Here is a 13,402-nt window from a genome sequence, read left to right on the forward strand (position 1 = left end):
GTTTCAATATTTGCGTTGGCCTTTTGGCAGTGATTTCGCACCCACCATTTTCCAACAGTATTTGGAAAATTTGACTCCACAAGTGCCAACCGGTTCAAACTATTAGGACGATATTGTAGTAGTAGGTCGTACACCTGAAGAACATATTGCAAAATTTCCGTGCTTTGTTTCGTGTGTTATCTGATGCAGGACTACAGTGTACACTGGACAAATGTGATTGTTTTTAAACCTGGGATGTAGTATCTTGGTCACCTCATAAACAGACAATGTATACATCCTCTTCAGTCGCACTTGTTAGCCACACGAGACTGGCCACTTCCTCACAACGTCACAGAGCTGCAGTCAATCTTAGTGAGAATGATCTATTATATTCGGATCATACCGAATGATGCACAAATCGCAGCTCCACTGCATCGCTTGCGTTACAAGAATGTCCCCTTTGTTTGTACAGATGAGTGCCACGTAGCTTTTCAAAAAGATAAAGATCCATTGCTCAGTGATAGATGCTTAGTTCACTTTGATCCGGACAAGTGAGTTGAGTCGTATTGCAAGTTGATGCTTACTCTCACGTAATCTCTGCAGTGCTTTCGCACATAATTGGTGATAAAGACAGGCCTACTGCCTTTGCATCAAAAGTGTTGCCCACCACTCAAAGTAACTACTCACAAATTGAAAAAGAGGCTCTCGCTATTGTGTATGGTGTCACCAAATTTCACCACTATTTGTATGGCAGAAAATTCTACTTAGTATCGTATCACAAACATTTTCAGTCCTTGTTTCATCCGACAAAACCGGATCCTGTACGAACAGCCCAAAAATTGCAATGATGGGCTTTGTTGTTATCTCAATACCAGTACGAGATTGTGTAGCGTCCGACAGCTCGACATAATAATGTGGACTCGCTTTCACGTCTTCCGACTGGCCCTGATGCATCATGTTGTCACATCGATGAATTGCATCAGAATTTTGAGCTGAACTATAAGAAAACTGTACAGGCCAAGGAAGCTTTTGTGTTAGCAGAAGAGCCAACACCGTGTTACGAGTGAAGGCCAAAATGCACGCGTTTTAGCTCACGCATTCTGGCGTGAGGAGGGAAGAACTATACTGACGCGAGTTCTGGAACATGACAAAGAATGAGAATTCAGAAAGCGGACGTAATTAGTTTGATACTTAACTTTAATCCATTAATGATGAATATCGCTCTTGACGGTACATGATTCACAATTATATCTGTGAAGAAGTGAAGTGTCGTGTGACGAGGGCCTCCCGTCGGGTAGACCGTTCGCCTGTGCAAGTCTTTCGATTTGACGCCACTTCGGCGACTTGCGCGTCGATGGGGATGAAATGATGATGATTACGATAACACAACACCCACTCTCTGAGCGGAGAAAATCTCCGACCCAACCAGGAATCGAACCCGGGCCCATTGGATTGACAGTCTGTCGCGCTGACCACGTTCTTGAAGATAGTACTTACAGTAACTGAATATGGCGCCTTGCTAGGTCGTAGCAAACTACGTAGCTGAAGGCTATGCTGATCGGTCATCTTTGCAAATGAGAGCGTATGTAGACAGTGTACCATCGCTGGCAAAGTCGGCTGTACCACTGGGGCGAATGCTATGGAGTCTCTCTAGACTAGACCTGTCGTGTGGCGACGCTCGGTCTGCAATCACTGATAGTGGCGACACGCAGGTCCGACGTATACTAACGGACCGGGGCCGATTTAAAGGCTACCACCTAGCAAGTGTGGTGTCTGGCGGTGACACAACAGAAGTTGATTCCGACTTGAACATTTAACTGACATACATTTGCACATCTTGCCCTGCCCGTCGGTATTGCCTCGCTGTACAGAAAAGTGTAATTCTTGTTCAAAATGATAGTGGACAGTCACGTGTGTAGATCCCTAAATCTTTGCAAAAGGAAGTGTGGCAGTTACTTCATCAAGAACACTGGGGGATTGTTGGTACGAAACAGTTAGCGCGTCGACGCTGTACTAGGAAGGGTATGGACGCCCAAATAGGACAAATGACGTTACAGTGTCACGCATGTGCGGAAAATCAGTCTGCTCCGCCACAAAAACTCTCTGCTTGGCGTACGTTGCAATCGCCATATCAACTTGTGTACATAGGCTTTGGGGGACCTTTTTGGAACACTCGCTGGTGGATTGTGTTTGACTCGTACAGCAAGTTTCCTTTTGCTGTGCCAATCAACTCGACAACGTTACGTAGCACAAATCCGGTGTTGTCATCGATTTTTTGCCTAGAATGTTTACCTGAAGTGATAGTGTCACACAATAGACCACAGTTCTCGTCAAATGAATTTGAAACATTCTGTGAACGCAATGGCATACAGCAACTAACTATTGCGGTGTTCCATCCACAGTCAAACGGCGAAGCGAAACGTTTAGTCTGAACCTCCAAGCAGCAGATGACCATACTTCGTTCCGCACACACCAGGGATCAAGCACTGCAGCTGTTTCTAGCTTCAAATCGTTCACTCCCAAGAGATGGACCATCGCCGGCGGAACTGCTTCACGGCCGCCTCCATCGGACACTGTTGTACCTGTTCCACCCGCCTCAGCACCCGGCGCCGAAGGATGGCCGCACGTATCGCTTCGCTCCACATGATACTGAGTTTTTCATGGTTTTTAATTGCAGCAGACGGTCGGCATGAGGCGACATCGTCCGTCGCTTGCATGTATCTTCTTTCAGGTCCTGATGGCTTGCAGCACTGTCATCAAAACAAACTTCGCCTCTGTCGTGTAGACGATGATCTTTCAATCTCTCTTCTCCCAGATTCACAGATCCAGAGGACAGCACGGCCACAGGAGCCACCAGAGGGTGTCCTCATGACACTGCGGGTCGACCTCATAGACACGGAGCCTTTGCCTCCTCCGCACATCCGGAGGACAGCGCGGCCACTGCAGCCACCAGAGGGTGTCCTCATGACACTGCGGGTCGACCTCATAGACACGGAGCCTTCGCCTCCTCCGCAGATCCGGAGGAGAGCGCGGCCACAGCAGCCACCAGAAGGGGTCCTCATGACACTGCGGGTCGGCCTCGACACGGAGCCTTTGCCTCCTCCGCAGATCCGGAGGACAGCGCGGCCACAGCAGCCACCGGAGGGTGTCCTCATGACACTGCGGGTCGACCTCATAGACACGGAGCCTTCGCCTCCTCCGCCTCCTCTCGTCCTACCGATGGACCCGCCCACACCGCAGTAGCCACGTGTTCTTCGTCTGTTTCATGACAGCAGCAGATGGACGCGTACCGTTCAAGTCGTTTTCAGGGGGATTTTTCTGGCAGAGCGCAGGCCGGATGGCGGGGTATGGCTGGAAGCTTGACGTCCCCTGCAGCCACAGCTTCCGGCCCGGTGATGTGTCCACACTCCTGCCACTCCCGCAGTGTGGTCGCACTCCCTACACTCCTACGAATCATTGGTTTTGGGAGGAGGGGCGGGGGGGGGGGGGACGATGGTGGGGGAGAGGAATGATCTACTGTACCCAAAAACGCCGGAACGAAGATGAAGAACGCAAGAGAAGAGAAGGCGGTGAAACAACGTAGATCAATGGTGCAGCAACGGCCTCTACAAGAGGAGAATATAATCGTCGAGCCTGTCAGCTGCGGGCGCTCAGTATTTACTCAGCATTCGGACATTATAGGGCAGACCTAGCAGAGAACGCTACAATAGCAGTTATTAGTGATCCACAAACTGTGTGTCATCTTGCACGAACATTGTATATAGCAAAAGACTCGGATTTATTTGGCATGTCGCCCATCGCTTACGACACCATTGTAAATTCCAGTTTAAGTATTGTCAATCTGCTTAACTGAAATAAAACTACTAATGTTATTAGCTTGAATTGTTGTATAGCCTTTCGAGAACGCAGCATCCCTTAGGCACGCTATAAGCGACGAGTGGGCAGGACGCCACAATTATTACAATCTGTTTATTTTGCAACGGAACGAGCCACTGCCTACCAACCCATTCTGTGAAAAGCACTTTCCATGCCGGCAGCATTTGTGGTGCAAGTTTTAAGTGATTCACCCAGTATATTATAAATGGTTCTAATGACACAGAATGTTCATTGTCCGCTTCTATATGAGCAAGTAATTTCAGAGCGAACGTTTGTCTTGTTGGCAGGTCAACAGGAAGCAACTTCTGAACATGGGTGATTTTGTATGGATAGCAATGCATGATGGATCAAATGGCTCTGAGCACTATAGGACTTAACATCTAAGGTCATTAATTCCCTAGAACTTAGAACTACTTAAACCTAACTAACCTAAGGACATCACACACATCCATGCCCGAGGCAGGATTCGAACCTGCGACCGTAGCAATCCCGCTCCTCCGGACTGCAGCGCCTAGAACCGCACGGCCACCGCGCCGGCAGGATATTAAAAGCCAATGTACCATTGCCCCCCCCCCCCCCCACCACAACCCCCCCCCCCCCCCACACACACATGCTGCATTTTACGACCGTGAACAAACATTTTTATTTTCTTGTTGTTCTTCCCGTTTGTTTCTTTATAAAAGAATGTGTTTATGGAATGTGTTTTGTCTGCTGCAAGTATAGCTAGTCAGTTCAGAAAATATGATACATTTTGATTCAGCACAGCTATACCGCTCCTGCGTCGTTCGAAATAATCACTAGCAGAACATGTTAACAGTTGGCAGCAATCTCATCTAAAACAGCGATGGTAAAGTGAACGGGTTATACCTCACAATGATGCATTTTAACTTGTTAACTTCGTTCAATAATTTTAAGATGTAGTGAAAAAATCAAATTTCGTCTCTGGAAGTTGTTACCTACGTAACCACCAAGTAGGATTGGTGAACATTATAGCTCCTATGGACTCATCACATTCCATTTTGTCATGGTTTCGCCTCATGACAGACAGCAGACGTTATTCGTGTGTTCCGTTTTGGGCACCTAAATGACGTCTCTTTGTGTATAGATACACACACTCGCTACTGCACTGATGCAAAAGAATGCAAGCGAGCGCTGGCATCGCCATACGTCCTCGGGCAATGGCTACCACTGCCCCTGTGAAAGTCGCTACATCACTTATGCACCTCTACAGAGTTAAACCTCCAGTGCTATGGCTGTACCTAGTTTTGTTCTTTTAATTTGTGGCACGTCATATGAAGTATGTTAATATTCATTGAACAACTGTCATGTCTAGTGCTTCCCGAGGACTAAGCAGATGTAGAAGTGGAAACGACTTACGAAATATGTCTGATGCTGATGCCAGTATTAGTGCTTTTCCCTCTTTTATTATACTGAGCAATGATCACAATATTACCTGTGCAGGTGCATTTGAGTTAAGAATGTCAGTATGTATTTGTCGTTGTACATTTGTGTAAAGGAAGTCAATCTCTGTTCGCAGTAAAATGTAATATAAAGAGGTCAGTAAATCACTGCTGAAACAGGTAACAGTGAATGTAACAAACCAGTGATTGCCATTTGGCATGTGAAAAGATGATACAAAATAAATTACTTCTGAATCTTGACAACTTCACCAAAGCAAAAAGCATCGGTGGCAGCACCGTGCAAAGTGACCCTCAACCACGTACCCTCTGACTCAGAGTTGAAATATCAAAAGTTTTGGCTGGTTTCGTGGTCTAGGGGCTGGGACACGTAGTTTCAGCAAAACAAGCCAAATACTGATTAATCCACAGTATCTAGTATGAATGTACACATGAATCGAATGGTCGAAGGTTCCTATCACTCGGCAATTGCAAATTGTGAATGTAACATAGAAATTTATAAGTAAAATTTGCAGGTACTATTTTTAACGACTTTAAATGATGAGTACGATAGAACAAGCACCTTTAAGAATACCGTTTATTACTGCAAAACACTTACTGGCGTCGATGGTCCAGCAATTAAATAAAATACAAGTTGAATAACAGTGAAAGAATAGATTCCTACTTCAGGTAATTAGTTATGAACAACAACACAGCTCGCGAGATATTCAGTTCTAAACGCATACTACGTCTTCACTGCAGAAGCGACGGAAATCTTAGAAGTGGACAAGTCAGCACTATGAAATATTTCTATCTTCCGCGACCAAGCGGAAACTGCTCAACACTCTCCAAGTATTTCCTGTGACTATCCCTTGCGCCTTCCTGTCCAGCACTCCCTGCCTCCTGTGCGACCCTATGCTTCCCCCCCCCCCCCCCCCCCCACCAATTCCATCCACTCTCTCCATTGACTTCGGTAGTCGCCTGCCATAGAAACGAGCGCTGTGATTGGCCTAGAGCGTTCCCGCCAAGTGTCCGAGCCGAACCATACTCAGAAACACATTGTAACACATAGGAAATACTGGATTTACACTTAAATAACTTGAAATAAATTAAATATTCCTTCGGCTGGACCATAAACATGCTCTAACGCACATTATTAGATATACAAACAAATCAAATAAACGTATATCAAAAAAATAGACGCAAAAGTACTCCAGTATCCTAATGTCTCTGTGCTTTCTAAAACACAGTAAATATTTGGCCAATTTCGTCATGAATAGTATATATCGGATATAAACAAAGACATAGACAAATAAATATATTTATAAGCATGCTGCTACTGTTTTTTTTGGTGTAACTGTGGAGTACGTATGGCCTGACTCGATCAATGGAAATCAGCCACTTTGACCGCCTATAACTTATGTACTATTCAAGTGACATGCCTGTAATTCGTATCAATTTATGTTTACACTAATAGCTTTCTAAAGACAAATCGATCGACAAAATCGGGTGAACCGTTTATTTTTGGAAATTCGTTGCTAGGTGTTAGTCGCATAATTTGCAGTCAGATACTAACTGTAAATTAATAAAGATACTGAAAATCTGATTACACCAACAGAATCGTTGTGCAAATAATGGTAATGGACTTGTTTCTTTTTAAGGTAGAAGGATTTCTCTGGCTGTTATTAATTTCTACACGAACTGTGAAATGTCTGCCACTATTGTTTCACAAAGTCCACCATCTATGGCACTCCTGGCATACAAATTTCCTTGATTGACACAAAACACAGTCCTTGAAACAGCGTCAACATGGAATTCCCAACCATGTCGTCGGTGTGGACCACGCGCTGGGCTCCTCTTGCTCCAGCTAATGTTCGGCACCACTGCGATTGCTGACGCACCCCGGCTTGCCGAGTGGCCGGTGTGCCTACGCCAGTTCCGAACTTAGAATATTTTCAGGGCGCCACAACTTGCCCGTTACCTCACAACAGGCACTTCAGGTACGTTCACAGGGGCCGCAAGTGACGGCACTGTGTGGCTGCAATAATGTTTCCATGAAAATTGAAGCAATGTTGCTGCGATACACGGAAATTTATGGTACAGGCGGCCTTTATAGGTGAGGAGGCTCCTTCTGCGTTCAGCTGCAAGCATACTGTCAACGTCTTGCTGTTGTCCACCGAGATTGAAGAATATTTTATACTGTCTCACCATATGGCCTTTGGTGTAAACGCTTCTTTCTCTGTCTGAGCCTGCAATGCCGCAATGAGAAGTCACGTAATCTGTTAGATGTAATAGTATTTTCTTATTCGTTCGCAAGTATGCGTGCATACGTGGAGGCACAAGTCGGCCTTTTGTTGTCTACAGGAATGCAGAGGTGTGTAAACGAGACAGCTATGGACTCCATATAATTATGTGTTATCTCATCACTACCAGAATTCTGGAACACCGATAGTAATGTATACAAACATTTGCAATTGTAAGCCCAAATTTTCTTCTACACAGGTTCTTACGATTTCGAAACTTTTATATAATTTAATTACTGTCTTCGTGTGCGTGGGCAGCAATTTGCCAGTTGTCTCTTTTTAGTTATGTTAATTGTGTACAATACTTTCATGTCCCATAACGGCTGTCGTACATGTCTTGTATTTGTGATAGTCATAGCTTTACTACTATACAGGTGAAACACAATAACATGTAAACATTAAAATCTCATTGTTATTTCATAGCAGTCTAATGAATTTCTAGTTTCTTTCCACTAAAGCGTTACAAACATCCTGGTATTAAGAGGCATGTCGATGAGAAGTGAACTTCACAGTGCTACATAAAACCTCTAGGTTAATCACTAGTAGGCAAAAAACTGAAGCGTTGTGGTCAACTACTATAAGGAGATTCAAAACTGCGATTGGTATTATCAATACTCCGACAAGGTTCCAGCATTTTGTAGAAAGTATGTATTCAGTACCAACACAAGTGTTAGGTTCCCAGGCAGTTTCCTACTTAAAAAGAAAGCATTGACAAACGTCAATTAAGCTTTTTCTTGTTACCTTTTCTTCTTGTGGAACGGAAATTCAGAAGAGCCGCACTCCCTTCAAGTTTTTTGCTGTCGCACTTTTCATGGCCATAGTGAAGTCCGCGTAAAAGCTCCTGACTCGGAAATTACTGCCCCAAGCTTTGTAGGTCATCAGTGGCAGGCAGTATTGCCGAGCATTTGACTACAATGGGTGTGGCCAAAAATAGTGCTTAATGTTGTTGGGAATGAGCAAGTTTTATAGCCCGAGTAAACTTAGTTTCAGCAACAATATACGGCCCAGCCAGCATTGATTTTTCGTGCGTTTTAACCAACTGATGCTGGCCACGTTCACTGAATATATTTGCTGACTCTTTCATATAGACCTGACCTTACGACACCTGTTTTGCCTATAAACATGTCACCTTATTACTCGCCAGTGGCTACGACCTCTACACATGTGCCGACGCTATATAGGTGTTGAAATACACTCCTTAACCATGACACCTCTAGATTATAGTAAATGGTTCATGTGTTGTTTTACGTTAGAATTATTGTTTTACGTTAGATTTAACCATAGCAACGCCAGCCCATTTTCTAAAAATGGTTCAAATCGCTCTGAGCGCTATGGGACTTAACATCTTAGGTCATCAGTCCCCTAGAACTTAGAACTACTTAAACCTAACTAACCTAAGGACATCACACACATCCATACCCGAGGCAGGATTCGAACCTGCGACCGTAGCAGCCCCACTGTTCCCGACTGCAGCGCCTAGAACCGCACGGCTACCGCGGCCGGCAGCGCATTTTCTGTAACATTTACTACCAGTTGGGTTGGGGAAGGGAAGAGAGAGAGAGAGAGAGAGAGAGAGAGAGAGAGAGAGAGTGAGAGAGAGCAGGACTTTGTGTAATTGTTCTGGTCGTCAGTCCAAAGACGGGTTTGCTGCCTGTCTCCATGCTACTCTATTCTTTGCGAGCCTCTTCGTCTCCCAGTATCTACTGCAACCCACATCCTTCTGAATCTGCTTAGTGAATTCATCTCTTTGCCTCCCTCTACGATTTTTAGCCTCCACGGTTCCATTCAATACTAAACTGGTAATCCCTTGATGCCTCAAAACGTGTCCAAAGAACCGATGTTTTCTACTAGTGAAGTTGTGAGGTGGACTTCATACCTACCAAAAAATTGTTCCTTCCTGTTATGTTTTATCAACAACATACTTTATAAGTAGATAATGAAGTATAAGTATGGTCCAGAGCCTGAAAATGTTTTAGAAAACCTCAGCAATACCAACGAATTTTCCATAACGTGTAACTGACTGAGGGGAGTGGTTATTTTATGAGCACCACAAAAGTATTAAAAAAACAGAAATTCCGTTCATTGTCGTTGAGTTTTGTTCACAACATGCCTCTTTAACTTATATACTGATGTATAATAACAGTCTTGAACCTGAAAATAAGAATATGACTATTGTTGCGAAAAGTCTATTCACTACTAACACTTAAGCTTTTGGGTTAAGTCTCGCTGAAAATTTGAAACAATAGCGGAATCTGGCAGAAGCAATCACTAAAAACAATATACTTTTAAAAAAATTTAAATTATCTACGTGACTGCATCATTATATTTCCATAACATGGGCATGATGTACTCCGCCCCCACCCCCCGGGAGTCCACTCCCTCGTTTTAGTATTGCGAGGGTAAAAGCCTCCATGTAAACAAAACTTCTACAGCTACGACTGTCTACACAAGGACTTATAGGGGCTAACCCCAGTGAGCCCTATAGTAGAAGCCTCCAGGAAATGTTGATGCCCAGCATATTTTCATGCGATATTTATGGTATTACTTTTAAATCTAGTGAAGTATTTTATAGTCGGCTAGCGTGATAGCGCCCTATACGTACTTGCATAGTGCTTCTTACTTTTATAGGAGTTTTCGTAATGACTAGCCACTTGAAACCACGGTCAACGGAATTTACTGGCACCAGAAATCGGCTTCATTCCGGAGCGTAATAATGATGTTTTATATGATGTCGTATTTCTTATTTTTGCTGGGTTATTGATAATGTCTACACAGTCTAAACCAATTATAAAAGGAACCTATTGATTACAGACGTAGTCTTCATATCGTAATATAACGTCGAGGATTTGTGTGACGTCATAAACAGAAAAACTTAAACATTTCTTTAGCGTCTGCATTAGTTTGTAAGAGGAAGGTTGTGGTGACAGAATGACCTGTAGCAAAGCCCGAAGTCTATGTTAGGAAGAAAGCTGACAATTTAATTGACTAAGATAAATCTCATAGCGGAAAGTAACATGCTCACTGTGCCCTCGGCCCGTAGCTTGGTAAAAACGAACACTTTCAGGAAGCACAAGTGGCGTTAGCTAGCTTGTCTCTCCTGTAGGACACAGCTTTACGGCGCAGTGAGGGGACCGCTGCAGCCCGTGCCCGCCGGTGGCTCAGACTAATTGCGCAGCTGCGGCGCCACTCACCTGAGAGCCTCGCGGTAGTGCTCGGCAGCCAGGTCGGCGTTGCCGGCGTCCCGCAGCACGTTGGCCAGGTTGTAGTGCATCTTGGCGTTATGGGGCAGCGCTCTCAGGCCGGCCCTGCAACCGATAGCACACACCGGCTCAGCTCCTGGCCACCAGACACTCCAGCAGCGGCTGCGTCCTAACGTCTCACACGTGGATGTATTAACAATTGCTGGCAAGTCCATTCCACCCCACAACTGCAAACATTTGGTACAAAGGTAAACATGTGTGGTTGTGGGTTTCGGGATAACGATTTCAGAATGGTTCATCTAAAGTCTGTATAACCTGACAATTATTAAATCTCTACAAGGACTGAAATGGGTCTGCACCTTCGATGGCCCACCAATACCATTATTTCTACAAGGACTGCAGTGGGTCTGCACCTCTGGTGCCCCACCAATACCATAATCTCTACCACGACTACAGTGGGTCTGCTCTGTGATTACATACCTACCAATAGTCTTCAACTTCGACTGACTCTGCGGTGGGTTTGCTCTGTTTTGGCCCATTACCTGTCAGCATGTCAAGAGTCATCACTGTCTTTCCGTTAGAAGGACAACACTACTTCTTCAAGACTGGTTGGAAATCCACTACTTCCGTGTGCATTGCATTTTACTGCTCAGACTTTGAGAAATCAGTTTTACTGTGATAGATGATCAGGACTGTCTTTATGGACTGTGAGAAAATTTTAGCTTTTGACCAACATTGTATGAACAAGTGTGTGCATTTGATATCTTTGTTATTGTAATCATGAAAATGTTTTTCAAATCTGTGTTGGCCACTGCCCAAAACAATTTGTAAAATTTTTTCTGGTGAGCATGGTGGCTATGTAAGTAGGCTGTTTAGGTTTTCTTATAGGTAACGCCACGTAGCGCTCTGTATGAAAAATCACTGGCTGTGCTGTGCGCAATCTATTGGGAGTTTGCATTGTTGTCTGCCATTATAGTGTTGGGCAGCTGGATGTTAGCGCGTAGCGTGGCGCAGTTGGAGGTGAGCCGCCAGCAGTGGTGGATGTGGGGTGAGAAATGGCGGAGTTTTGAAATTTGTAAGACTGGATGTCATGAACTGCTATATATATAATCACTTTTGAACACTATTAAGGTAAATACCTTGTTTGTTCTCTATCAAAATCTTTCATTTGCTAACTATGCCTGTCAGTAGTTAGTGCCTTCAGTAGTTTGAATCTTTTATTCAGCTGGCAGTACTGGCGCTCACTGTATTGCAGTACTTCGAGTAACCAAGATTTTTCTGAGGTAAGTGATTTGTGAAACGTATACGTTAATGTTAGTCAGGGCCATTCTTTTGTAGGGATTTTTTAAAGTCAGACTGCGTTGCGCTAAAAATATTTTGTGTCAGTTTAAGCACAGTCATGTATAATTTTTCTAATGGGACGTTTCACGTTTTCCAAGGGAGTGATTGAACAAGATAATATTTGCGTTAAATGTATTCGCAATTGCGACTGCGAACGAGAACTAGCTGTCCGAGGGAGTGGTGAAACTGAATTTTTTTTTCGGATCGAGACTCGAACCTGGATTTCGCTCTTTACACGAGCAGTCACGTAAACCGCTTTGGCTATCCGTGAAAGACTCAGGGCTAGACCCAAACTTCGATATGTCGTCGTTCCTGCGTCCCAATCCTCGTACACACTTTATATAATTCCCATACAGGGGATGACATTTTATTAAAAGTTGCTCCCTAGTATTGGTGTAGAAATATGGTATTGTAGTGTCTGTGTTGTTAACGAAGAACGTAGAAATATGGTATTGTAGTGTGTGTTGTTAACAAAGAACGGCGCACTGTTCCTTCGGACACACTTGCAACCCCTTTGGAAAGAAACAGAACGTCGACTTTGCTCCACACCCTAGCGTCAAGCGTCCCTGGTTGCCAACCCTACACAGGCGTTCAGACACATCAATGAAAGTGTCCCCATCAAAGTTCCAGTATTCATAAAGGTGAAGGGTGGACACAACACATAGTAATATTTACTAACAGGTGTCAGGATACATCTGATTAGTTAGTGTAAAGCCACATAACCTGAAGCAAAAAATGCTGTATCTCGCCATTCAAGCAACGACTACTGTTAGTCGTGGAGGTCTGCAGAAGGACAATTTTGGAAATTCTGCCCCACTAACCTAAGGAGATGGAGAGTATGGCGGTACAGGACGGTAGCTTGGGGCGAAACGGAGAGAGAGTGTATGGTGATTCCCGGCTCAGTGCTAGATGTACGTCTTCTCGTGTGATCATCGCTCAGACCATGTAACAGGACAGTAACAAGGGCTGGTTAGGGTCAGGAGCTGTGTCCGTTTGTCCTAGCTAGAGACTGGAACTGAATGGTAGTTGTAGAAACACCTGCATACGCTCCCTCGTTTTCTGACTCATTACTGTCGCGAGGCATGGTCGAATAGGTATAGTAATTTCATATTATAATAGTAAGTAGTATAACAATGCCATATATGTATACCACAGAGCATATCCCAAGTAATTGTATTACATTATAAATTAATTCTAACTTAAATGTAACGTTGTGACACACAAGCATACCACTATGTGACGTAATTGTAGTTACCTGACACATAATTGTAAGAGCTGGATTTTGTTATAATTCCATTGACCAAAT

At 44.2% G+C, this 13,402-nt stretch overlaps 1 protein-coding gene across 1 annotated transcript in view; it reads right to left on the minus strand.

Moving 5' to 3' along the window:
- The window catches only part of LOC126281673 (protein O-mannosyl-transferase TMTC1-like), a 568,931-nt gene that overhangs the window by 82,575 nt on the left and 472,954 nt on the right, over positions 1–13,402 (minus strand). The window contains exon 10 of the mRNA XM_049980827.1: positions 10,747–10,860. Coding sequence (XP_049836784.1) covers positions 10,747–10,860 — 114 coding nt within the window. The remainder of the gene's footprint in view (positions 1–10,746; positions 10,861–13,402) is intronic.

Source organism: Schistocerca gregaria, chromosome 7, assembly GCF_023897955.1.
Source record: "Schistocerca gregaria isolate iqSchGreg1 chromosome 7, iqSchGreg1.2, whole genome shotgun sequence".
NCBI lineage: Eukaryota > Metazoa > Arthropoda > Insecta > Orthoptera > Acrididae > Schistocerca > Schistocerca gregaria.